Source organism: Tenrec ecaudatus, chromosome 11 (genome assembly GCF_050624435.1).
Source record: "Tenrec ecaudatus isolate mTenEca1 chromosome 11, mTenEca1.hap1, whole genome shotgun sequence".
NCBI classification, from domain to species: domain Eukaryota; kingdom Metazoa; phylum Chordata; class Mammalia; order Afrosoricida; family Tenrecidae; genus Tenrec; species Tenrec ecaudatus.
The window spans coordinates 900,731-926,357 of NC_134540.1; the positions used below are offsets into that span (position 1 = coordinate 900,731).

At 60.5% G+C, this 25,627-nt stretch overlaps 1 protein-coding gene across 3 annotated transcripts in view; it reads left to right on the top strand.

Moving 5' to 3' along the window:
• DCLK1 (doublecortin like kinase 1) overlaps positions 1-25,627 on the top strand; it is a 158,881-nt gene that overhangs the window by 106,943 nt on the left and 26,311 nt on the right. For 2 of the 3 annotated variants that reach the window (XM_075562747.1, XM_075562746.1), the window contains exons 5-10: positions 575-691; positions 4,896-4,990; positions 17,761-17,842; positions 20,275-20,383; positions 22,995-23,052; positions 23,742-23,861. In XM_075562747.1, coding sequence (XP_075418862.1) covers positions 575-691; positions 4,896-4,990; positions 17,761-17,842; positions 20,275-20,383; positions 22,995-23,052; positions 23,742-23,861 — 581 coding nt within the window. Of the gene's footprint in view, positions 1-574; positions 692-4,895; positions 4,991-8,943; positions 14,857-17,760; positions 17,843-20,274; positions 20,384-22,994; positions 23,053-23,741; positions 23,862-25,627 lie in introns of those variants that run through there. The other variant, XM_075562748.1, reaches the window with a different exon arrangement.

Consider the following 25,627-nt stretch of genomic DNA (forward strand, 5'->3'; position numbering starts at 1 on the left):
CAACCTCCCAACCTTCCATCAACGGCTGAGCACAGTCCTCATCTCCACGCTCACTCAGGGCACCCAAACTCACTGCCAGCACACCGAGTCTCACGGGCGGCAACCCTCTGGGACAGGCAGACCACCCTTGGGTTTCCGAGGTGGGAAAGGGAGAGCCTCATCTCTCTCCCGAGGAGCTGCTCCTGGGTTCGAACTGCTGGCTTTGCAGTGACCAGTGTAACCACTACGCAACGCCAGCTGGGCCCCTTTCTCTGGTGCCAGTGGGCTGAGACGACCCCGCACAGTACCACTCCGCGGGCAGGAAAGGTGTCCTGGACTCTGACCCTTCGGCGTGGTTCTGTCAGGGTAGCTGTCACAGGGAGGCTGCCCAGGGGCCTCCACACTGCAGAGGGAGGGAGGGGCTTCCACACTGCAGAGGGAGGGGCCTCCACACTGCAGAGGGAGGGAGGGGCTTCCACAGTGCAGAGGGAGGGGTTTCCGCCAATGTGACCCTCGGGTAGATGGGCCCAGGTGAGTTGTGCCCTGTTTCTGGGGGGCCTTACCCAACATTTACCAGGTCTGTGTTCCTCACCAGAATGCCGTGTGGTGAAGTCAACATCCTATACCAAGATCGCCCCCTCCACCCGCCGAGGAGCCACCAAGAGCCCTGGCCCATCCAGGCGCAGCAAGTCACCCGCATCTACCAGCTCAGGTGAGGGACCTGGCCGTGGCTGCCTGCCCGCCTCCCTACCGGGGGTGGGGGTGGGTCGGGGTACAGGCCTGGCTCTGGCTGCCCTGGGTTCATCTTGGGACACATGAGGGTGGGAGCAGCCAGGCCCTGCTGGCACTCTGGGTGCGTCACTGGGCTGATAGTGCACACTTGGTGGTTTGAATCCAGCAGCCGCCCCGTGGCAGAAAGAGGGGCGTCCTGCTGCTGTGAAGAGTTATGGCCATGATCACCCGCACAGGCAGCTTCTACCATCCTGCAGGATCACTGGGAGCCAGGACCGAGTGGTCGTCATTGGGTTTGGCTTCTGCTCAGCACACTTTTTTGTCTGGCCCTCTGTTTCCTAGTGTGGCCTGCAGTCACACTGCCCACTCCCGAGGTCACACTGCCTGCTCTACACTGCCATACACTAGGCTCAGGGTCATGGGACCCCGAGTATCAGCATGGAGCCCTGCTCCACGGGAACCCCCCATTTCTACTGTCAGTAAGTTTTAACACCCATGTGCACCCCTTCACCTTTTTGTACAGCATGTTCCAGGGGTGTCGGCCCATCTCTGAGCAGGGTCACCCCCAGCCTCCATTCTTGCCCCAAGCTTTCTGTCCAGCCTCTGGGTCACTGTTGGCACCAGGTGCCATTCCTGGGCTGCCCATGGCAAGGTCAGCAGTCCTCCGGAGGGAGAAAGATGAGATCTACTGCCTTGCAGCCCTTGGGGCAGCCATCCTCTGTCCTGTAGGGCCGCGTGCACGGGAAGCAACTGGCTGGGAGAGGGGTTAGTGGTTTGGGGAGGCAGCTAGGTCCTCTTGGGTCCAAGATGGTCTTTATAATCTTAAAACATCAGGATACCTGACCTTGTTGGTGAGGGGTGGGGGTTGATGGGCTTTCTGCTCCCAAGAGTCACCGTCTCAGAATCCCCTGGGGGCAGGTCTTCCACAGCCTGCTGGCTCCCTGAGCGGCGTTGGCTTGATGGCCCTGAGTTTGGGCCTTTGTGTAGTTAGGGCTGCCTGCTGGCTGTTGGGACTAGACACAGAGGCTCAGAGATGGCAGGCGGCTCCTGTGCTTTCTCTGGAGCACTCCCCCCCCCCCCCAATTCATCACCAGGGACTCAGAACTAGGAGTGCCGGGGAGCTCTGAGTCAGGGCTGCGTCTGCTCATCAAATCCACCAGCCCTCCAGATGGGGCCCAGTGCTCGGTGCTCCCAGAAAGTCTGACAGTCTCCCAGACCTGACACAGGGTCCCTGAAGTCAGCGCTGACTCCGTGGCAGTGAGTTTGAGAGCTCTGGGAAGAGCAGGGATCGCCGTGGGCCGGATCGAGCTGTTGTGGTGGCTCGGCGGCGGGAAGGTCTGTGGCTTTCGTGTCCAGGGATGTTTGGAGGCAGCGTGCCCACCTTTCTTCCTCGGCACTGTTGGGTGGCCTTCAGCTTCCCGCCTTCCGATAAGCACCTGGGTTCACAGGCAGCAGCCCACTCAGGACTGCCGGCTCCCAGAGTCATTCAGGACATGCGAGGTCATGCAGGGCTGGGCATGGCCCCCCAGGGCTCTGGCACAGCAGGCTGGTGACCACTGTTAGGGGCTGCTGTGGTTCCCCTCACAGAGCGCCCCCCCTTGTGCAGTAGGATGACCGTCACAAGGAGCCCGTAGCAACAGCACCTTGTCCACCCATCTCTGCAGGGGCCTTGCTTGCCCTCACAGCACCTTTGCCTCTTTAGCACGATATCCTTCCCCAGGGCCTGGCCTGGGGCGCCAGGCGCGTCTCCTGCCCCACGAGTGGCGTGTGGGGGGAGGTGGGGGCTGGCGTGGTGCCAGCAGGGTCACGCAAGGTGATGGTGTGAGCAACAGACCCACTGGCCTGAGCACAGACGGCGTCCACCGGGGAAGTTGCCCCCCACCCCCCTGCCAACCCAGGGCCGAGCCACAGAGCAGCCTTGCTGAGAAGGCTTCTGGGCTGACTCCTGTGGGGCCTCAGGCTGCTCTCAGGTCTCCTGGGCCTCATGTGGTCAGTTCCCGCTCACAAGGGCCTTGCTGGGCCGTGTGCCCACCCTGCCTTTACAGGAGCAGGCGGCTCACCCCGCCCCCCTGACACCTCCCCTCAGAGACGGGCCGCTGGGTCTGAACTGCTGGCTTTGCGGTTCTCGGCCAAGCACTTCACCGATGCACTGGCAGCCTCCAGGGCCTGCCGGCATGCGGGTGTAATGGTCGTTGAGGGCGGGGTCGTCTGTTAGCTGCAGGACGTGGGTGTTGGTGTGGCTAAAATGAGCCAAGCCCGGACAGAGGGACTTCCCAAGGCACCATCGTTATGGAGGCAGGTGGTCTCATCTCTCTCCCGAAGGGGTTGGTGGGTTTGGACGCCGACCTCTGGGTTCGCAGTAGAGCGCTGGACTGGGTGCCCCGGGAAACGCGTGACTGAAGACCGTGCTGCCGCGGTTTGTCCGTTTTCTCCGTCTTCCGGACTGGGGGGGGTCCCAAGGGGAGCTCGGTAGAGACAAAGGGGTGAATCACTAACTACTCTCCCAGCTGCTGGCTGGACAGGCCTTTCCTTGTTGGGGTGTCCCTGAGGCCAGGCAACCCCTGTGTCCTGCAGAAAAGCTCCCCTAGGACTGGCAGCTGTGTCCAGAGGAGTGCTGAGATGCAGTCCCAAGACTGACCACAAGTGGGCAGCTGAGAGCCAAGGGTGCCCTGCTCTCCTGGACCCTGTGCACCTGTGTGCGTGGGTGCCTGTGTGCCTATGTGTGTGTGCATGTGTGTATGTGTTCCTGTGTGTGTGTGCATGTGTGCCTATGCGTGTGCATGTGTGCGTGTACCCAAAGGTCCTGGGCCCTGCGTGTGCATGTGCATCAGGTGGCTGTGAGAGCGCGTGTGCTGTCCTGTCACCTCCTCTGTGTGTCTGAGTGTTAGCATGTGCACTGCCCCCCTCCACGCCCCCCAGTGTTTGAGTGTGTGTGAATCACTGACTGTAGAGGACCTGCCCTCCTTGGCCTCCTGAGACTGTCTCTCGGGGCGCCCACATGCCCCCAGCCCTGCGGTGACTCAGAGCAGAGGGTGGAAGGGTGGGGGCCGCAGGGCCTGCTTGGGAGGCGCCTCAGCTGACTCTTGGATGGAGCCAGAGCCGGTGCCGGTGCCGGGAGTGCCTCCCACGGCTGCCGGCTGCCGGGAGACGGAGATGGGCGTCATGCTGACGCAGTTCACAGCCCCCGCTGGGAGGGAGCTGCTGGAGCAGCTCAGTGAGCCAGCTCCTCGCCGGTGTGGCTGACAGGGAGGCAACTTGTCTCAGCAGTCCCGGCCCCACAGTGTCCATGTTAGAGGCCATTGAAGGTGAGTCTGGGGGCTGCTCTGCGGCCCAGGGGTGCTGTCCCCGGGGTCTCCTCTCTCCAGGTCAGGCGTCCTGCCAGGGAGCTGGCTGTAGGGCCCCTCCACATGGCCTCAGGGTCTTGATCTTGATGGGGTCCTGCCTGCCCATGCCCGCCTGGGAGCTAGCATCCCCCAAGAGATGGAGAGGGAGCCGGCTTGGCTTGGCAGGGAGCGATGTTGTGGGCCCTTCAGCGAGGTGGGCACCTGAGACCTCAGCCTTGCCATGAAGTGTCCCCACAGCCGCGGGCAGGCTTGGGAGTCCTCAGCCTGTTCCTGGGTCCTGTCACTGGGAGTCAGCCTGAGGGCGGAAACAGAGCTGCCCTTGTGGGCCCGCCCTGGGGCCAGCCCTGCCACCACGTGGGCCTCACCCTCAGAGTGACTCGGGTGACAGCCACCAGGAGGGTCCTAAGCCCTGCCCCCAACCCCCCAGCTTCCACGTGGGGAGCCCCAAATCCAGTTCTCCCTAAAGGTGTGTGGCCGGCATTGAGCTAGTCCAAGACTGGGTTTCTGAGCACAGCAGAAAGGTGCTGGCTTTCCGGGTGCCTTCACCGCTTGTGGGTTGTTTTTGTGAAAAGTAGATTTGTCCTAAAATACCTTAACTTGATGCTGTGTTCTCTCTCCCTCTGCCCCTCCCCACCGCCTCCCACTGTCTTCTCTCTCTGTCCCTCTCTCTCCTCTTTCATTTTGTCTCCCCCGACTCTCTTTCTTTCATTCTCTGTCTCCCCCTCTCTCATCCTCTGTCTCCCTCCCACAATCTCTTTCACACTCTGCCCCTGTCCCTCTGTCCCCCCTGTCTCCCTGTCCTCGCTCCCCCCTTCATCCGTCTGTCCTTTGTGCCTCTAGTCAATGGGACCCCTGGCAGCCAGCTTTCCACTCCACGCTCGGGAAAGTCTCCCAGCCCGTCACCCACCAGCCCGGGAAGCCTACGGAAGCAGAGGGTAAGGGCATGAGTGGACTACTCGGAGCCTGTGAGCCACCAGCAGGAGGGAGTGGACTCTGAGAGCCAGTGGCCAGGAGGTGGCTGTGGGGCAAGAGGAGTGGCCTCGGGCGTCTGGGGCCAGGGGGCTGGGCTGGGAGGTGACTGGCAGACTGTGTGTTTGGTGGGGGAGTGCTCCCAGACCTGGACTCTGTGCCCCCTGGCCTGCCCACTCTGGGTCGTGCCCCTGTGGTGATGCGCCCTCTCAGGAGCCTGCCCTTAGTTTGAAAGCAGAGACCCTCTCAGGGGGCCATGCTCCGTCTTTGGTGTGTGGCTGGTGGCAGTGTGGGGTCCCCAGTGTGTGGGGTCCCTGGTGTGTGGCTGGTGTCCCCAATATGTGGCTGGTGTCAGCATTGGGTGGCTCGTGGTTTGTGGTTGCTGTCCCCAGTACATGGCTGGGGTCAGTGTAGGGTTCCCAGTGTGTGGGGGTCCCCAGTATGTGGGGTCCTCGGTGTGTGGGGTCCCCAGTGTGTGGGGTCCCTGGTGTGTGGTGTCCTCAGAACATGCTGGTGGCAGTGTGGGGTCCCTGGTGTGGTATGGGGGACTTCTGTACATGCTGGTGGCAGTATGGGGTCCCCGGTGTGTGGCGTCCCCACTGCATGATACAGCCAAGGTCGGTGGGCGGCTGTCTGAGGACGCATAGCTATCCCCGGTGGGGACCCAGTGACGTGGCTCCCACGTCACCCGGGTGTCAGAGAGGAGCCTGGTGGCGGGCTGCGTGGGTGCTGGCTGCTGGCACAGGCATCCCCCCCCACCACCCTGAGCCTGGGTGGCCATGTACCTGATGAGGGGCTGTGCGTCGGGTGGCTGGATGGCATGTCGAAAAGAGGAGCTGGGGGAGGGGTGCTGGGGGTGTGGTTGGCCTGCCCACCATAAGGTCGGGGGCTCAAACTCACCAGCCACCCCGGGGAAGGCAGCGGAGGCTGCCTGTGCTGTCAGGCTGCAGGGGGCTGCTCTGAGGGTGGGAGGGGTTCTGGGCTGAGGATGTTGCAGGGGACGTACAGGTGCTGCTGCTTCATATGGGGACTAGCTGCTGGGCCCTGCCTCTGGGCCTCATCAGCGGAGCCACTTGGAATCCCAGCCAGAGGTCAGGGTGAGCTTGCCTGAGGTCCATCAGCAGGGCCACCTCAAAGAACGCGACGTTCAGGAGGCAGGGTCTCTGAAGCCATGGGAGTCACGGGGGACTGTGCTGTCCTGGGCCTGGTGCCCCTGCCAGGGCCCCCATCTAGACTGGGCTGAAGGCGGGAAGGCCACGGGGCTCTGTCCCTGCTGAAGGTGAGAGGGTAGGAGCCCAGCGCCCCCTCTACAAGGCCAAGGCCCTGAATACAGGGCCAGCTCTGCTGGGGTCCCACTGAGCCTGAGACTCTGTGGCAGCTGGGTTTTCTTAGCGGAAAAAGTCAGCCATCCAATCAGAGGAGAGGAAGAGGCGGGTTCTCGCCATCTGGCCTGGCTCGGAGTGTTTCCAGCCTGGCTCTGGGGGCCAGCATGGTCTCAATGTGAGTGACCCAGAACAGCAGCCCATGGTGTCCCTCCCTGCTCCCAAGGGTGATGCTCACACGCCCAGAGGAGGGCGCTCCACGGGGACGGCCGCAGGGCGAGACCCGCAGAGCCACCACTCTTTGCTGTTCATTGGGACTCCGAGCTGGCTCAGACTCAGAGTGGAGATGCCCATGGGGTCCAGAGGCTGTGGGCTCTGTGTGGGGGTGGGGGCGTCCACCTCCAGCTTCCGTTCGGCAGCCAGTGCTTCATTTCTCACGGTGGCCCTCAAGGACGGGGGTGCCCCTGCTCAGAGAGCAGACAGCCTGCCTTTCCTGAGCAGGAGCACCTGACACCCTGTGCCACCAGGTGTGCTCTCCACTCCCCTGTGTCACACAAGGTGTGGGCTGCAGGCACGCTTCGGTTTCAGTGTGTGTGTGGGGTCTTCTTGCTGGCCCATTGCGGTCCCCTGTGGCCCAGAAAGCAAGCACTGCTGTCCGTGAGTCCACGCACAGCCTCTGATTTCAGTCCCCCTGCTTCTCAGAGCCTCTGTCCAAGGGAGGCAGAGCTTCGCACCCCCAACCCCGGGCTGCTGCAGCACCAACCTTGCTTTTCACTGGAGAATAATAGCTGCTTCTAGGCTGGGAAACCAATGTGTTGCCAGCCCCTGCACATGTGTGTGCACACACACATGCACATAAGAACACACAACACATGCAGTGTGCACACACATGCACACATGAGCATGCACATACACTTGCATACACCCACACGGAACACACTGCACACATAAACAGACATGCACATGTGTGTGCACAGACATGGTTACACACATATGTACACACGTACACACGAGCACACCCATTAATACATGCATGTACATGAACACAGACATGTGCACGTGCACATGCAACTCATGGGTGCACAAACACATGTACATACACGCAGGCATGGCTACACAAGATGCACACACATCCATGTACACAAGTACATGCATGCATGGGCACACACATTCATGTACACACATGTACTGCGCACATGGGTCACACAGGTGCACACATTCATGTACACGCGCACACATACAGGCATGGGTGCACACAGCTGTGTGTACACATACACACATGTGGGTATACATAGGTGCACATACACATGTACACACATGCACACATCGGTCCACACATGATACACATACAGCCTACAAACATACAGTGTACACACACATACACACACGCACACCTGTCTGGCCTCATCTCAGAGCACGGCACAGAAGCTGGGTTTTGTGTTTTTTCCCTAAAGTCATCTGCCTCCTGCCTGTCTGAGAGCCTTGGCTGGGGGGTGACGTGTGGACAGGCTTCTTGAGGCCTTGTCCTTGGTCAGCAGGGGGCATTGACGGGCAGCGCCTGCCCTGGAGAACCTGCGTGTGTAGAGCGGGCATTGTGCATCTGCTCATGCTTCTCCAGAGTCCTATTCCCCACCTCCACCCCGACATCCATCCTGACCGCTTATCCACCGCCCCCCTCGTGAGCACCCCAGGGCCCCTCCCTCGGGTATCCAGCAGAGAGTACAGGAAGCTGCAGACCTTGCAGGGTGGGCAGCTGCCAGTGGGTGAGGGGAGAGGGGGCCGGCCCCCAGAGGGAAGGAGCAGCAGCAGGCCTGCTCCAGGCGGGTGGGAACCGTTGCCTGGAGACAGACAGAGTGGGAGGAAAGCAGGGGAGGGTGCTGAAGGCTGGGATGGAGGGGGCAGGGAGCATTCAACTTGCAGACAGGTTTTTTGAGTAGAGACCAGCACTAGGCCAGCATTAGTTGTAGGGGCCAGCAGGGTCCTGGCCTGGCACTGTTAGTCCAGTGCCGTCCTTCCCTGCCTAGAGGGAGCCCCGGTGCTGGGCACAGTCACATGCTGGGCTGTGACCCATCAGCTGCCCCTCAGGAGAAGGGTGTGGCTGTCTGCTCAGAAGCTCTGGGGGCACAAGGCTGCCCTGCCTGAGGGTCTCGGCTTCAGAATGCACTCGGCCCCAGCAGGTCGCCTCTGCCTCTGCCCACGCTGGCTGACGGGCCTTCAGGGAGGACTTGCGAGCCCGTGGGGCCATCCCAGGGCCCAGAAATGGTCTCTGGGCAAGCAGATGATGCGGGCACAGTTCCCAGTCCCTCTCCATGAGGGCACAGTTCCCAGTGCCCTAGAAGGGGACACCCCAGGTGCCCCGTGGGCAGCAGGCTCTGGCTCAGGTGGCAGCATCAGACACCCCCGTCCCTGGCAGCGAGTCTGTCCCACGGCGTTGCTGAGGGCTGGGGTGGACGCCAGGCGACGGGTGCGCCGTGTGCTTAAGGCCTGGACCTCTTCCCTCATGTCTCAGGGTCCAGCACAGTTTGTCTAGATGGCCGGAAGGCCTGCAGGAGGCCCGAGAGCCGCGTGGACAAACCCGTGCTGCCTTCATCTTGCAGGACCTGTACGGCCCCCTCTCTTCGGACGAGTTGGATTCCGTGGGAGACTCCATCTAAGAGACCCCCATGGAGTCATGTCTATGGTTTGTGGTTGGGTGAAGGCTACCTCCCCCGCCCTCCCCCCCCCCAAAGTCTAAGCTCAGCTTGCACAAAAGAGTTTTGCATTTCTTGAGACGACAGCCCCCAGGCCGGCTCTGCACTCAGATACACAGGCATCGTCACGGCTGCTGTGAGCCCCGAACCGGACCCTCTGTCCCCCCTCTTCCTGATGCCCCTGCAGGTGTGTGGGGCAGCCCTGCACGTCTCCCGGGCCATCCCAGTCAGAAGGGATTCGGTGGCAGCCGCCCCGACAGATGGGTCTTCAGGTCTGTTCTGTCTGAGTTGAGAGTGCTGGTTTTCTGAGGATGCCTGTCATTGCAACAGCTGTAGCAGCCGGAAGACAGGAGCTGAAAGCTCTTAGGGAGACGCTTCCTCTTTCCATGCTTGTCCCCTGGCTGTGGGAGTGGGAGGACACACGCCGGCTGAGACCCCCTCTCTCAGAACTGCGCTCCTGCCCCTCCACAAGTACATCTCACTCTCTGAAATCCCGTTTCCCCGGGAAACCACGGACCAACTACACCTGCGATGTCATTTCTCAAATACAAGGTTGGGAAAAGCTCGAGTTCTTATTTGATGTTTTGAAAACCCCAGATCTTAAAAAAGAAAGAAAGCAAGAAAAAGCCTGGGCTGTTTCCAAAAGGCAACTTTGAAAAATCAAATTCTCTTAAAAGCGGCTTTGCCGGCGGGAAATTTGGACAGCCCTGCCGGGCTGGCTGCGGCTCCTCAATCAATCCGTGGATGCAAATCTCCTTTTGTGCTAAGCTGAGTGCAGCTTGCTACACATTAACCCACTAACCCTGTGAGATGCCGTGGTCGGCCCTGCGCAGACACCGCGGCATTTCTTTCCTTCTGTGTCCAGCACTAACACCCCCTGACTTATGAGGCATGGCTTTGGTAGTCTCCGTAGGATGTAGGATGCCATTAGAAGGTTTTAATCAATTTTACTTGCTTCCGCCCCATGCGCCCCCTCCCGCCCCTCCCACTCCTAAATTGTACTTGGAAATGGAACACTTCCGGATGGGGGGAAGCAGATGTCAGACCCGGGTGTAGGTGACTCATTCATAGCCCGGCCACGTTCTGACAGCCAAGCACACATGTGTTTGACGGCCACCCGTGTCCCCTCGTGAACATGACACTCCAGCCCAAAGGGGCAGGAAAAGATAAGCAAGCCAACAAGAATGGTTCTGCCTGCACCACCTGGGCTCAGCCTGACCGTGCCCTGCCTCGCTGTCCCGCTGGCCAGTCTCCCCAGAGCTGCCAGCGCTGCCGGCACCATGTTCAAGAGCTCCGCCCATGGTTGCAGGTCAGGGTTCAAACCCGCCAGCCACCCCTGGAAAAAGAGGGGGCCGTCTGCTCCCTTGAAGATTGCCGGCCTCAGAAATGCGGTGTGTGTGTGTGTGGGGGGGGGGGTTCTGCCCCATCCCGCTGGACCACCTGCCGTGAGCCTGGCTCCAGAACCGTGAAAAACTCGATGAAAGAGAGCACCGTCACTGAGAGCTGGTGGGGATTGATGCACCAGACAGGCCAACTTGGCCAGCTGCCTCAAGTTCCCACGTGGCCACTCTCCGTCCAGACAGCCATGGCCACGGCCATGGCCACAGGCCCCGGGTAAAGGCAGCCTCGGTACCTGGCGGCTTGGCCTGCAAGGAGGACTCAGGCTTATACCCCTGTCAATGGACCCACGCCAGGTCTCGTGGCCATTCCCAGGAAAGGCTGCTCCTGGGACTTTGGTTAGAGGGACGTCTGGAGCGGGCACCATCAGCTACTCTCGGAAACTCAAATTCTTCAGAGGCCAGAGCACCACGCCAGGCCACGCTGCCAACGTAAGAACAAGTGGGAGGAGCCAACTGAAAGTGCCCGCCCTCCCGACCACCTTGGAAAGCCCAGAGGCTCCCGTCCTGACCCGTCCCGACTCATACCGCCGAGCTGAGCGGTGCCTGCAAGATCAAGGCTTTCCTGCCGGACAGAAACCAGTCCTGGGTTGTTGACGGCTCCACGGAGCAGAAAGAACCTTCTGGAAAGACACAAGCACCTCTTGTCTCACAGAGACCCTGGGCTATGTGGCTGCAGCCTCAAAGCCTGAGCCTGATTCATTGGCACTTGCTCCCCCTCCACCCGCCCCCCACACACCCTGAAAGTTCTTCTGAACCTCATCCTGCTCTCAGCCTCCAAGCCCGGGGAGACCAGTGAAGGGACATCAAGGCCTGCTGTGTTTCCAGACTGCTGTTGGCTTGGAGAGGTGCCCCACCCATGTCTGTTTAAAAGAAACCACGAGTCAGATGATGTTTTAAAACACTTTCTTCTTGCTTTCTCCCCATGAAGCTGTGTTTTGCTGATGTGCCTGTTGCCTCGTGTAACCGGCGGGCTAGGCTAGTTGCCATTTGTTTTCAATTGCACCACTGCCAGGACCTGACGGGCTCTTTCTGCTCTGTTCTCATGTGTTGGTGGGAGACAATGGCATGCAAAAAGCTAATTCCTTTGAGCCCCAAAGGCACGCCCTGAGCTGACCCAAAGGGAAAGGAGAGTGCTTCCCTCACTGTCCCCCACAGCCCCACCTCGTCTTTCTGCTGGGTTCTGGACACCCGCTCTGGGTGCTTCCACAGCTTGGTGGCTGGGGTGGCTGAGCACAGCCTGGCAGGGCACTGTGATGGCAAAGCCTCCGAAGTTCCTGCCTCTGGTAGACTAGCGGGCTGCTGACAGCACCCTGTCCATTGGCGTGTGTCAGGGGGTCTCAAACACCTGGTGGGGCGTGGAATGAAAAGATAATGGCATTTCCTCATGAAACCCCCTTTTTGAAGCCCCCTCGTCCTTAAATTTAAAAGCCACTTGCAAAACCATGGTGACAAAACTCTGATTCTTCCCCAAAAGTATTGAATTTTGAAATCCGAAAAAGCAGAAGAATCCATAAATAATGTGTCGGTGCCCCCAGTGTCAGCAGCAGCACCGACACTGCTGTATCTCCGTGTCCCCGAGGGCGCCCTTGGGCTGCCCGGTGAGGACGGTGTGGAGAAGCTGCCCAGGGCAGGCAGTAGTTGGCCATCTCACAGAACCAGGTGTGGAAGTGACAGTCTGGGGTCTTCTGGATGGGAAGTGGGTGTGCAGCAGAGCCAGGCGGCCAGCCAGGCCACCGTGTGTTCTCTTCAAGGGCCCGTAACTGCTGACACACAGAGCAGTAGCTTCCTGCCGTTGGTGTGCGTGTGTGCATGCATGCGTATGCGTGTGTATGTGTGCGTATGTGCACATTTGTGCGTACGTATGTGCACGTGCATGTATTGTGCACGCGCACATGCATGCACGTGTACACATGCACGTGCATTCATTTGTGTGCGGGTGCATGTGCACATGTGTTTGTGTGTACATGTGTGCTTATGTGTGTGTGCATTTGTGCGCGCGCGCGTGTGTGTGCACGGTGGGCTTAGAAACCAGGTCGTGGGTCCCTGGAAGACCAGAGGTAAGAGACTGAGGAGCGGCTGCTCCGCAGTGTGCGTCCGTGTGCCAGAGCACGGGGCTGGATGGTCCCTGTTACTGAGTGGGCGGGCCAGTTGCACTGTGACTTGGAGGGCATCGGAGGTTAAATAGAGGCTGGCTGCTTCTCTGCGTCAGCGTGAGGGGCGTTAGGGAAAGAAAAGAGGAAGGTTGGCCCTGGTGTGGCTGTGGGTTGCGTGGCTGGCGCTGGGCTCAGCAGCTGATCTGGCCTCCCAGTGGCGTTTTCAGAGCTGAGTAAGGGCTGGTGGAAGGTGACTCCCCTCCCCGTGAACTGCTGTGCACTCTCCCTCCCGAAGTGGATGATGTTGTGGCTCTGCCTTACGAGAACCAACTGTACAATAAACCGGAGGAACCCTCTGCTGTTGGCTGAGCTTCTTTCAGCAAACCTGTGGGGGGCACGTCCCTGGAGAATGGTGGGCCTCAGGGAGGGGTGGCCCTAGGCAGTCAGGTCTCCCCACCCCATCTTCTGGAGACCACCTGAGTGTCCCAGATCGAGATAGGAGATGTGCCTCAGGCCACAAGGATGCTGTCCGGACAAGCATGACGGATGTGGGACCACTGCCCCTCCCGCCTCCACCCCTGACACCTTGGGAAGGGAAAGCTTGTCAGACAAATTGCCAACTGGTCGGGGACAAGAAACAAGCAACGCCATCGCTCCCACAAGACCAGTGGTTCAAACCCACCAGTCACTGCACAGGAGAAAGGCGAGGCTGTGTGCTCCCATTGGGACTGGCAGCTGGGGAGCCCGCACTCTCTCAAGGCCGCTGTGAGCCAGGGTCGAGTGGCCGCAGCTATCTGGGGTGTTTGGTTTTCCTGTAAGAGGGGACGGATGTCACATAGAGGTCACATAAAAGAGTGACTTCTCTCTTCCTCTTGATGATTTCCCAACAGCCTCATAGCCACGAGCTGTGTGCAGGAGGGGACACTGCTGGCCGGCACGATTCAGGGAGGCTGTCCGCCTGGTTAGGGACCCATGGGCTCATAGGACACTTTCAAATTCTGGAGAGGTGTGGAGCCCGGCTGTGTTGGGCGTGTGAGTGAGGCTGGCTTTGGCTCCGGGGCCCTCAGACCGCTTGGTGAGAGGTGCGTATGGAGCTGTTCTGTCAGCCTTCTGACGCACTTCAAAGAGGGGGATGTGTCCGCCACCATCTGGTTCTGCGCCGCCCGGCTCCACTCCCGGTGTGTTCTCACTTAGACGGACTTTTATGAAGGAGCCCTGTAAAAGCAGCCAGGTGCCAGCCAGCCGCCCCAAGGTCCTGGGCCAATCTGCCCGAAGGCGATGGCATTTTGAGTATCCCACAGCCCAGGAGCTGCAGATGGGTTCCTCTCTGCAGAGTGAAATCTTGTGGTGTTAGAGACCCAATCCCTGCCACCGACCTAGGTCCAACACACAGAGACCCTGTATCTTGGGGCTGGTTTGAAAAACAGAAAGGAATACGTGTGACGTATCTCCTGAGATGTAACTATGCTCTGTATCATCCCTCGATTTTCCCAGGATGAGAAAACTAGCCAAACCTTAGATCAGAACGTGGTTGATCCGCTCCCCCTGCCCCCCAAAAAAAGCTCCACCAGCTGAGTTAGTTTGCGAGCCTGCAGAAGTACAGGGCATGTTCTCTGCCTCTTGTTGGCCATCTACAGAGGTGAGGTTAGCCCATTCGTTATGCCTATCCCAAAGAGGGAATACCCACAATGTCCCTGTCACTTTCATGCAACCACTCAACCAGACAGCCGCTGCCCCCCAGCATGCTCCAGTGCTCCCCAAAAGCCAAGCCCTCTGGCGTTGAATTGGTCCCGACTCACAGCGACCCTGCAGAACACAGCAGACCTGCCCCAGCTGGGTGTCCAAGATGACCGGGGGCTTCAGAAACAGACCACTGCATCCTTGTCCCACGGAGCAGGTGGGGGATTCAAACCGCAGACCTTTAGGTCATCTATAAGCACCCAAGTGCTGAATCACTGTGCTCCTGGGCGCCCTTGTTTCCACAGGTGGGTTTGTCACCCTCACACCCAAAGCACCACACTGATGAGGAAGCAGCTTTGCCTGGGAGGCCTGCACCAGAGGGTGCTATGGCACCAGTCTGGTTTGCTTTCCCCGTGACGAGGAGGCTGGACAAACAGGTGGTGGGAGAGAGAGCAGTTTTAGGGGTGAGATTCTGCATCCAGAGCTGTGGTTGCTAGCTGGGAGGGGGCAGTAAAGTAAAGACGGTGCCCAGGACGGAGACCGCAAAGGTCTGGTCTGATCTACACCACCAGCCTCCTGGATTCAGAACTGGCTGGAAATATTTCTGAGCTCCTAACTTCATGCCCACGCTGTCATGAAGTGAATCCGTGCAGGCAGCCTTGCAGGTTCTGCAGGTAACGCGGGGGGGCGGGGGGGGGGCTTGGAGTTTCCCCAGCATATCACAGTGGGCTGCAGTCTGTGCGGGGGTGGGGGGGCGTGGCATGATGGAGACGTGTGCAGTGAGAGTGACCAGAGCGTGGAGCAGAGCCACCGCATAGCAGGGCTCTACATGTGGGCACCCACGGAGCTGATGTTGGGAAAAGAGCCCCCATAGCCTTGGTGTTGGGGTCATAGCGTCACCCATGGAGTTGGTGTTCGGAAAATGGTGTCCATAGATTTGGTGTTGGGATCATAGTCCAAGCATGCCCTTAACCTTGGTGTTGGGATCATGGTCCCCATAGCCTTGCTCATGCAGGGTGGCCTCCCGTCTTCCACGTGCACACAAACAATGGAAGACCTCCCAGTGGGGCAGCTCGGGCAAGCCTACGAGGGCGAGTCTGCATGGCGGAGACCATCTGTCACCTCGCTGGGAATCCTGAGGAGGAAATCCAGCCTCAGGATGGGAGGGGTGGTGGGAGGGGCAGCACTCCAGTCCCAGAACTCAGGTCCACCATGATCACAGCCCCCCGCGGTGGGGGTGGGGTTCATGCTTGGCTGCTTCCTGGTGGGCTGCGGTTCTGGGAAGGACCGGTGAAGGACTTCTAACCCCATCCCAGAAAGCGTCATCTGGTCAGCTTGTCCCTGTCCCAGAAACCCTGTGGGACCAGCTACAGCCCCCACCCCATCCCCCTCCACCCCGCTCCAGAAGGAGGCTGCAGGGCTAGGCCTAGGCTGCTAACCATTAGGTCAGCTGTTCAAACCCACCGCTCCGAGGGAGGAAGCTGCGGTGTCTGCTCCGTAACAATGTAACAGTGCACGTCTGCGGAGACTCCTCCCACCTGCAGATGCAGTCACAGTTGCTCTGTTTGACCTTGAAATAAAGCGAGAATGCTTCACTCCCAGAGCTCCCTGCTTGTCCTGAGTCATTTCTGTTGCATTTTGTTTTCCCCTAAAAGCTGACAGTCACCTGACACCCTCAGCCAGAGTGCAAATTTGAAATGGTTTTGGGGTACACGTTCCTTAACACAAACTTAGAGTTAAAACAAGCCGCTTTTAAAGTTCACACACGAGTCTAAAAGCCTTGGACCGTGGTGTCGACATTCATTCTCAAAGACAGGACGACCACCCAGCCAGGCTGGAGCCCGCCCTCAGAGGACTGGCCAGCTGAGGGCTCAGGGTGGACAGGTGGAGGCAGCTCCTGGGTCACAAGGCTGCTGGTGGAATTCATGCCCCGCCAGCTCAGACAGCATCAGTGTTTTCCAAAGACACTGGGCTCAGGGTTCTCCCTCTGTGGTGTTCTCATTACAAGAACAAGCTGGGAAGGCAGGGGAGCGGGGGTGGGGGGGCGGCGGGGTGCGGGATGTGGGGCATCTTTGCAGGAGGTTGTGCAGGCCTCCTGTGAGCTTGGGCACCTGGGGTCAGCAAATGACCCTCCAGACACCACACGGCCAGCTGCACCTGCTCACCCAGACCTGTGCGTGTCCACAGGGCCAGAAGCCCCACGGAGGCCGCTGTGGGGGCACTGGGAGGTGAGGTCCCCTGCAGACAAGGTGGACTCATGACATGTCTGCTTAGCTCCTCCCCGCTCAGGAGACACAGCCCTTCCTCCCTGGCTGGGCTCGCAGGGACAGAGAAGCCTGTCTGGGCCTGCTTACAGCTGGTGGCTCTGTAGAACCTGTGTTCGCCTGCCCCAGAGCCCAGAGGGAGGCCCTGCCCATGGGGCACAGGCGAAACCCCCTCTCTGACCCAGCCTACTCATTGCCCACTTCTCTGGGGGGCTGGGCGGAGGGATAAGCGCCCCCGGCCTTGTCCACAGTGCCCCCTCTATCTTCTTAGGCTCTGGACCCACAGCTGTCGCACGACCCTGGGGTGTTCAGGCTACACTAGAGAGGCCACCAATTCCCTGGATTTCCCCTGGGGCAGCAGGCAGGGCCCTCTGGGTAGCAAGAGGCCTCTAGAAGCCACAGGCGGTCAGGGCCCTTCCCTGGGGAACGCTCTCCGAGTGATCACGGAAACCGCTGCACTCCCTGCCCAGCATGCGGTCAGGCACCCTGAGTGAGGAAAGCCTCAGGTCCAGCTGGCCCCGGGGGGGCGCAGGGCGGCGTGACTTCGAGACCCACCTGCAGCTGCTCCAGGGCATGGTCATCTCTCTGCCCCACAGACAGCCGGGAGCCCGAGCCCACGCTACCTCGGCTGCCTCCAGCTCCCAGCCGAGTGGACCCCAGGAGGACAGAGGGGCTCAGAAGCATGCGATGCACCGTCGGGCATTGCCCCTGTGCAAACTGTCCTCAGAGGCCATTCAGACGTGGACATGCTCCTTCCTGAGCATCCTGCCCCGCAGCTGGCTGTAGGGCGGCACGCATCAGTGTTGGTATAGGCCCCGGCCCCACAGTGGGGGCCCTGAGGTGCACGAACAGGACCAAGCGGTCAGCCGCCCTGGTGTCCCCTCCTTGGCCATGCTCGGTGGCACCTGCCGCTCCATGGAGACCCTCTTAGAGCTGGGGTCTCCCTCGGAGAGGCCAGAACCAGCCCCGCTTCCCCCTGACTCCTCGGGGTGGGGGTGGAAGAAGCTGTGTCCGTTGGGCCCACCACAGACTGTCACAGAAGCACATAGCCCTGCGTGGAGCCCGGGAGCCTGGAGAGGTGACTCACCGGACTTGGTGCTTCTCAGCTGTGAGCAGGGACTGGCCTGCCCGGGGAGCCCCCGGAGGGCGGCGGGCAGGTGGGCAGGTGGGCAGGCAGAGGGCAGACCTGGAGTGAGCATTCTGAGGACGCTCACCCTGAGGTTCTGGGCAGGGCCCGCAGCGTGCACCCCGTGACCTTGTGTTTCTGTTCTGTTTCTTCTCTGGCAGAGCGCGCACCATGGGGGTTCCTCCACCTCCCTGGCATCTACCAAGGTCTGCAGTTCCGTGGACGAGGACGGGCCTGGCGGAGGTGAGTGCCTGACTCGGTGCCCTAGCAGGAGGAGGCTCCTGAGCAGGGCTTAGGGCGACCGTCATCACACCAGCCGGTGGGGCAGCCAGGGGCCTCAGAAAGCTCACAGGAAACCCCGTTCTTGACTTCCATCCTGATGTGCACGTTTGAAGCCCACTCCTGTGAGGCCGGCTGGGATCAGTGGGACTTCCTGTCGGGAAAGCTGATGGTCGACGCCCCAATTCGGCCACAGTGTCCTGCCACTGTGGCTGAGACTGGGCTGTGGTCTGTGGTCCTTTGAGTGGACATCACGAACCGGGGACCCTCCCAAGGGCGAGCACAGGAGGCAGGGGCTGGAGTCTCCAGGGCTGCATCATGCCCCAAGGAGGACGAGGGCTCTGGCCGTACTTTGATACATGCAGCTGCCCGCTGCCTTCGAGTCAAACTTCACTCCCTCTCACTCAGGGGTCCCACAGCGGTGCCAGCCCCCTCCACCGGGGGTAATCCTGGGACCATGGGGGGTGGCCCGGTGGGAACTGCCAGGGTAGATGCCTGTGCTTTATCCTGGGTGTGGGGCTAGAGTTCAGAAGTTTTTGTTGCGGGGGAGCTCTGAGTGGTGTTTTCTCTGAAATGGGTGGTGGGCCTAAGTGTGGGAACATCCTGGGGAGTGGGGTGGCCAGCAACCGATCAGCTGGCTTCCCAAGGAAGAGCTGAGGAAGGGCACTGAGGAGGCAAACTCCCTGCGACCTGGCGCTGAGTCCCATGAAGCTTCCTCTGAGATGTGGGCCCCACTTGGCCTTGTCCCTCATACCCTGGATGGCTGGGGACAAACTGCCCATGCGGCCCTGCCCCCGCACCGGCCGGGAGGAGCCACTCATTAGGTGCCCCAGGGGGGTGTGTTTTTGGAAGCAGAACACCAGGCCTTTCTCCCGTGGGTGAGTTTGAACCAGCAACCCTTAGGGCAGCAGCTGGGCGTTTAGCTATTGCTAGCCCGGGCTGCTTTTGAATACTGGGTGGATGCAGGTCCTTGGGCGCAGGCTGGCCTGGGGGTCGTGGGGCTCAATCCAGGGCAGCAGTCACGGGACGGCCCAAGGAAGCGAGTGACCGTCCCTCAGGAGAGATGGAGTCCCGTGGATTTGTGACTGCCGCTCAGTATGGGAGCAGGACCGGGCGAACAGGCACTGAGGGACGCAGGGGGCATGCGCTGGTGGGAAAACGGTGCAGACTAGACGCTGGCAGGAACCTGCCTTGGCCACTCTCTGGGGCGGCAAGTCCAGTCTGCATGTCCTGCAGTCACACTCACTGTGCCGGGGCCCTGCAGACTCGCAGGAGCCTGAGCAGCACTGCCCTGTGGGGTTTGCCAGGTCGCCCCTGTGAGGGGCAGGGGCCAGGCCTTTCCCCCTCGGAGAAGCTGCCGGGCAGAGGCAAATGCTGGTGGCACTGGGGCACACACAGGGCCACTGGTGACCCTGATTCTGGTGAGTGGCCATTCCAAAAACACCCAGCCTTCCTCACCTGTGGCGTCCAGGTAGATGGGGGGAGAGGGCCAGGGGGTCATAGCCACGGGGTTTATAGCTAGTGGCCTAACTCACTGACACCGAGTGGATGCCGACTCACAGAGACTAGAGGACAGCGTGGGACTGTCCCTGTGGGTTTCTGAGACTGTAGCTCTCTACAGGAGCAGACGGCCTCCTCTTTCTCTCCAGGAGCAACTGGGGGTTTTGAACTGCTGACTCTGAGGTTAGCCGTCCCACACATAATCACTGCACCTAGCCTTTGGGGGTGCAGGCCAAGGGGGTGCAAGTGTGTGTCCCTGGCATGTGCTCTGGGCCTATTAGATACTGTCCCCACCCCCCCAGCTCCCATCCCCTGTCCGGTTGAGTCAAGCACCTTGTGCTTTGTCTAAAACCGGTTGTCTGAACCCAGCGATGGGGCATTGGCAGAGCCCAGCTTAGCTCCTAAGGAGTTTAGAGGGACACCTTTTGGGGGTACAGTCAAGGGGGGGCCGTCTGCCCCGGAAAGATGGACAGTTGGGAATCCCTGGTGGCAGTTCAGCTCTGGCCCCGCAGCCCAGGGTCTCTGTGAGGAGACCAGGTGGACGGTCAGGTCAGAGGGCGGATCTACCAGACCTCCGCAGTGGGCTTGCTGCCGCTGGTGCGTTGGCTCAGACGGAGGACAGTGATGTTGTGTGAGAACCGCAGACCAGGGGCTGCCTGCCCGCGCTCCCGCAGAGCCATGCCCCCCACTGCGGCCAGAAGCACAGCTGCCCTCTGCAGGTGGGGGACCCCATGCAGTCCCTCCCACTGACATTGGCCTTAGTCCACACATGGGGAAAGGGGACCAGGCCTCCGGGGTGAAGGCTCACTGCCCCTCTGCAATCCTCTGCCATGTGGCCATGGGCGGCCCCGTCTGTGTGTCCTTCTCCCGGGTTCACATGGTCCCCGTCCTTACAGAGGCGTTGGAGGAAGGCTTCCAGATCCCAGCGACCATCGCCGACCGCTACAAAGTCGGGAGGACGATTGGAGATGGGAACTTCGCGGTCGTCAAGGAGTGCGTGGAGAGGTGAGCAGCGGGGCGCCCCCACCCCCGTCCCCCGGCACGGTGTCAGGTGGGTGCCCGGCCCATGAGGCTGGGCAAGTCCTCGGGACGGGCCCAGGGATGCTGTGGTTTCTGAAGCCCAGTGCTCGCTAAGGCAGAGGGTGCTGGGGCGTCCACCCCTCCTCTGGGCACTGCCCTGTGAAGGCTGGTACTGCTTCCCTCAGGGTAGGTGGCTGCGGGTGCTGGATGGGGGGGTCTTCAGGGCCAGGCGCCCCCCGTCCTGTGCTCAGCCAGGTCGTCTTCCTTGTGGAATCACCTTCCCTGAAAAGGGGCCCGTGGCTGCCCGCAGCAGGCTGACGGGGGATAGCGCCAGTCTCCCCACTAGCCCACCCCAACTCGTAGCTCCATGGGGGCCAGGCCAGGCGGGTCTGAATGGCCCACCCATCGCCCAGCAGGCAGTGCTTAATGGTTGCACCACGATGAGCCTCATAGGTGCTCTGACCCCAACCCCAAGACCCCGTGCTGCCACTTCCAACATCTGACCCCAAGACCCCCTGCTGCCACTTCCAACGTGCGGCCCTGCTGAGGGTGAAGCAGCGTGGTCCACAGGGCTGCCTAGAGGACACCTTCACGGTGCAGACAGCCGGCCATTTTTGGGGGAGGGGGTGTGACGTTCTTATCTGTGCTATCCGTGGAACACTCCCCCCCCCAGGCCCCATCCTCCTGGAGCCTGCTCTCCCTCCGGTCTTGATCTCCCTCTGGGCCGTGGAGGCGTCGATGCTGATGGTGGGAGCAACAGCATGGATTTCCTGGCAGTGATTCACCACATACCACCAGGCCCTTGGGCTGAGCCTCTAGTAGCCCGGGCTCCCTCACTGTCCAGCCCGCCATGCTGTGGCCGGAGCCAGCGAGGGCACCCTGGCCCGGCCACTCTGGTCGCCGAGCAGAGTGGCTGCGGTGATACGGGTCGCCATCTCCTCTTACTGGCTCTTGTATGTAGCATGGTGCTGAGTTTGGAGGGGGTACTCATGCAGCGCTGACCCTTCCGGGTGCTGGGTTCCACACACTTCTCAGGGCCTCGGGGGTATCTGGACCAGCACCAGCCGCCCTTTCCACCCACCCAGCTCCCTGACCTCATCACCGTAGTGTGAGAGCACCCTTGTGTCCATCAGCTCCCTGGCCGTCGGCCACGTCACTTTCATGTCAGCGCACCCCTGGCCCTTGGATTCGCAGGTGGTTTTGAGGAGTGAGGCATTGGGGGTCATTATTCGGGGGCTGCATGGCCACCTTGGGGTCCGTCTCTGTTCCAGGTGGGAAGGGCATCTCCGCCGACAGCTCAGAGGGCCCTCCACACTCAGCCCGTCCAGTGGGTCTGGCTTCTTGGTCGTCCGAAATTAAGTTCTGGTCCAGCTCATGCTGCGCCCCCCTGCCCCAGGAGGCCCCTCTCCCGGGGCCCTGGTCCTCGGTCAGTCGTGACTATGGGGCACCATCTCATGTCTCTGGTCTCAGACTAGGTTGGTGCCCGTGCCCATGCCGGCTGTCACCCCTGTGGGTCACCAGGTCATGCTGGGTGAGGCTGGGTCGCCAACCTTTCTCCTTAGTAGCCAGCACTTAACTGTTGGCCTCCTGTGCCCCTCCCCCCAGCTGTAGGCTCAGGCTGTGGTCAACAGCCTGTCCCCGAGGCGGCTATGGGCAGGATTCCGTGTTTCCAGAGCCCACCTTGCCCCCTCCCTTGGGTTTACTGTAACTTAACTGTTTCCCCTCCAAAGAACCGGGGTCCAACGACAGATATGGGGGCCCCAAAGCCAAAGCATCTTCACCACCCCACTCCCAGAGGAAAGTGGGCCAAAGGACCTCACAGAGACACCCCCGTCCTGCTCTCTGCTCTGCCTGGAGTGGCAGTGTGTGTGTGTGTGTGTGTGTGTGTGTGTGTGTTTTGCATGTGTTTTAAATGTTTCATTCCTTTCTGGTGGCAGTATCCACCCAGCGTTCACACTCGTCCACAATCCTTACATGTGGTGTCTGCACCCTCACGTCTCTGCGTACACTGTTTGACGGGCTCCCTGCCCCTTAGCGTTCTCATCTCTCAGAGAGACAAGTCTTTGGAACAGCCCAGTGCTCAAGGCAGGGCTCCTTAGTCCTTGCATCCACCCGTTATGTCTGACTGCCCTCATGGGATCCTTTGGGTCCTGGATGTAGGATTCAGGAGTCTCTCGTGTCCATGGATCAGGAAAGACTGTTTCCCATGTGAGTTAGGAGCTCTGTTTCACAAGTTCCCCCTCTTGGTCAAGGACCCATCTGTTGGCACCACTTAGTTCTTCCGGTCCCGTGGGATGAGCCCCAACTACCTCCTTCCCTGTCAGCGGTGGCTCTAGAAGAGAAGCCAAGCAGTGTTTCAGCTGCAAGTGTGTCATCCCACAATGTCAACGTCAGCAGCTCAGGGGTTTCCTGCGGGGTCTGTTCTGGTGGCTCTACTTTGGTCAACCCAAACTTTAACGTATTTCTTTAAACACAAACAGACCTAAGGAGCCCTCTTCCCAGGATGTCCACATCGCGGGTCAGGCATCAAACCCTCGCAGAGTGCCGGCAAAGAAAAATTCTACTTTTCACAAGGTCCCAACCCTTCTCTTTGCAGGTCGACTGCAAGGGAGTATGCTCTGAAAATTATCAAGAAAAGCAAATGCCGGGGCAAGGTAGGTGTGAAGTTCGTATTTCACCGTGAGTGTTTGTGTTTGCGGGCACCCAGCTCTGGAAGCCTGGGCCCACCTCACAGGGTGTTTTTGGGCAGCAGAATGCTCTTTCAGGAAAAGACCTGTCTCTGTTTTGTCCCCCCTCCCCCCGCCCCGACCTCTCCCCTCTGAACGTAAAGTTAAGTACTGAGAACTCCAGGGTCCCTGCCAGGAGGGCTGGCTGGATCGGCGAGGTAGCATTTCGTCCGGTGGCTCATTTGTGGACCCCTCTGGCTTATTATTTGGTCTGCATTCCACACCATCTTCTGAGAGGGTGCTGCGGATCCCTCGAGAGGGTCTGTTTGCCTATCAGAACCCCCAGATCTGCTGTGAGGAACCCTTGGACCCGACCCCCCCAGGCATGTGACAGCCATCAGCCCCCACCTCTCCCTGCCCCCGCCCCCACCCTGTTCTAACAGTACACAGGGACGGGCGACCCACCTGAAGCAGAAATGAGTCACACGATAGATTCTGATGTGTGCCGGCAGCATCAGGGGGCCTTTGACCCCTCTGGGGGCCTGGAGGCTGGCTGATGACTGAACCCTAAGACAGGGGTGCTGAGGGGGCCCCGAGCAGAGAGCCTCTTTCTGGCTTGTACCCCCACCCACTCGTGGGTCACACGAGTGGGCACGAAGGCGCTTCTCCCGGCACAGGAGCACATGATCCAGAACGAGGTGTCCATTCTGCGAAGAGTGAAGCACCCCAACATTGTCCTCCTGATCGAGGAGATGGACGTGCCCAGTGAGCTGTACCTGGTCATGGAGCTGGTGAAGGTGGGTACTGCCAGAGTCAGGGGTCAATGACACCAGGCCGCAGCCCGGTCACGGGCAAGTTCAGGGGTCAGGATCAACTCAAGGGCGCAGGCCTTGTCTCTGGCAGATGGCGACGGGTAAAGCTGGGACACTTGACCGCCAGGCTTGAGCCACCGTCTTGCTCCGTGGGTGTATCCTGGGATAGTACACCAGGTCCCATGTAAAGAGGCGGGTGAGAAATACACTCGACCCCCCCACCCCCCGGCTCCTCTTCTGGGTCCTGGCAGGTAAAGGAGGAGGAGGCTGGGCCTGAAGAGGGTGAGCAGAGGTGAACATTGCTCACCTGAAGGCCGGCGATTCGGCCCACCACCTTTGCCCAGGGCGGAAGAGAAGGCTGTCTGCTCCCATAAAGACCCACTGCTGAGGAAACCCACGGGGCAGTACTGACCTCAGGGCAGGGCAGGCAGTGTGTCCTTCTGTCCTGACGGGCTCTGTCGGTGCTCTGAGGCTTCAGGCCGGCCAGCAGGGTCTCACACAGCCCCCTCAGCTGGCAGATGGACACAGCTGCCACCATGCCGGGTTGCAGGGCGGTTGGGGAGTAGGACACTGTCCTCCGGCAGACCCGAGCCTCTGAAGGGTTTCCAATGAAGCTGCTCTGCCTTTGCAAGTACCGGCCAGCGGCCGGTCAGCGCCAGCCAGACACAGCGACCCCTGCAGGACAGATGCCCACCCCTGCCCCACACTCCACTGGGCCGTGCCCCTTACAGAGACCCCGCAGGACAGACAGCTGTGCCCCCGTGGGCCGCAGCTGGCCGCCTCATCCCCTCCGGACTGGCTGGTGGGGTGGAACTGGCGACCTTCCAGGGCGCAGCCAGCACTTCACCGCAGCGCCACCAGGCTCTGTTTGAAAACTGACTCCAGGGACCTGAACTTCATGTCAGAGGCCCGCTGACAGCTGGGGGAGGGGTGGCAACTCAGACTCGAGGGCCCTGCAGGGCGGGGAGTATGGCCCAGGGGTGTCCCTGATATAGGGCCGACGGACTCACCTGCTGCTGCCTGCTGTGGAGCCAACCCCTTGTGGGACAGGGAACCATGGCCCAGTTATGCCCTGGGCTGCCATGGATGGGAGCCAACTGCCGGGGGTGGGGTGGGGGTGGGGGAAAGCCGCTGACCCGTGGCTAGCAGCTGAGCACGCTGACCTCTGTGCCCCAGAGAGAGCGCCCAAAAGTGTTTGGAGGGTTGCCTGTAAGCAGGGTGGTCAGTGGACCCCGGTAAAGGGGGCAGGCCTCAGGCGATGCCCGTAAGAGGAGCCAGTGGGGGGGGGTGTCTGGTGTATTTCCTCTCTCCCCAACCGCCTCTTGTTACCAGGGACCTGGCAGTGGTGTAGTGGGTTACACATTGGCCCTCAGTTCAAACCCTCCAGCCCCTCCTCGGGAGGAAGACGAGGCTGTCTGTCCCCATCAAGACAGTTTCAGAAACCCACAGGGGCAGTTATACCCTGTCCTGCAGGGTCCTGGGGCAGGATTGGCTCAGTGGCCTGCGTCCTGGGTACTGTGGTCCTCATGGTCACTCCACCATTGGTCGCTTGGGGTCAGCATGGCCTGCGGGGCAGCACAGAGGGTCAACCTCAGGTTCCTTCTGTGGCTTCTGTTTGCCCGCCCCCCTACCCCCTCCCGCTGGTTTCCTGCCCCAGGGAGATGGGTCACCTCATCATCTATAAGAGGCGGGTGCCCTCCCTTGCCTGAGCCCCCTAGCCTGAGGCCCATCCTGCCTGTCAACATGCTGCC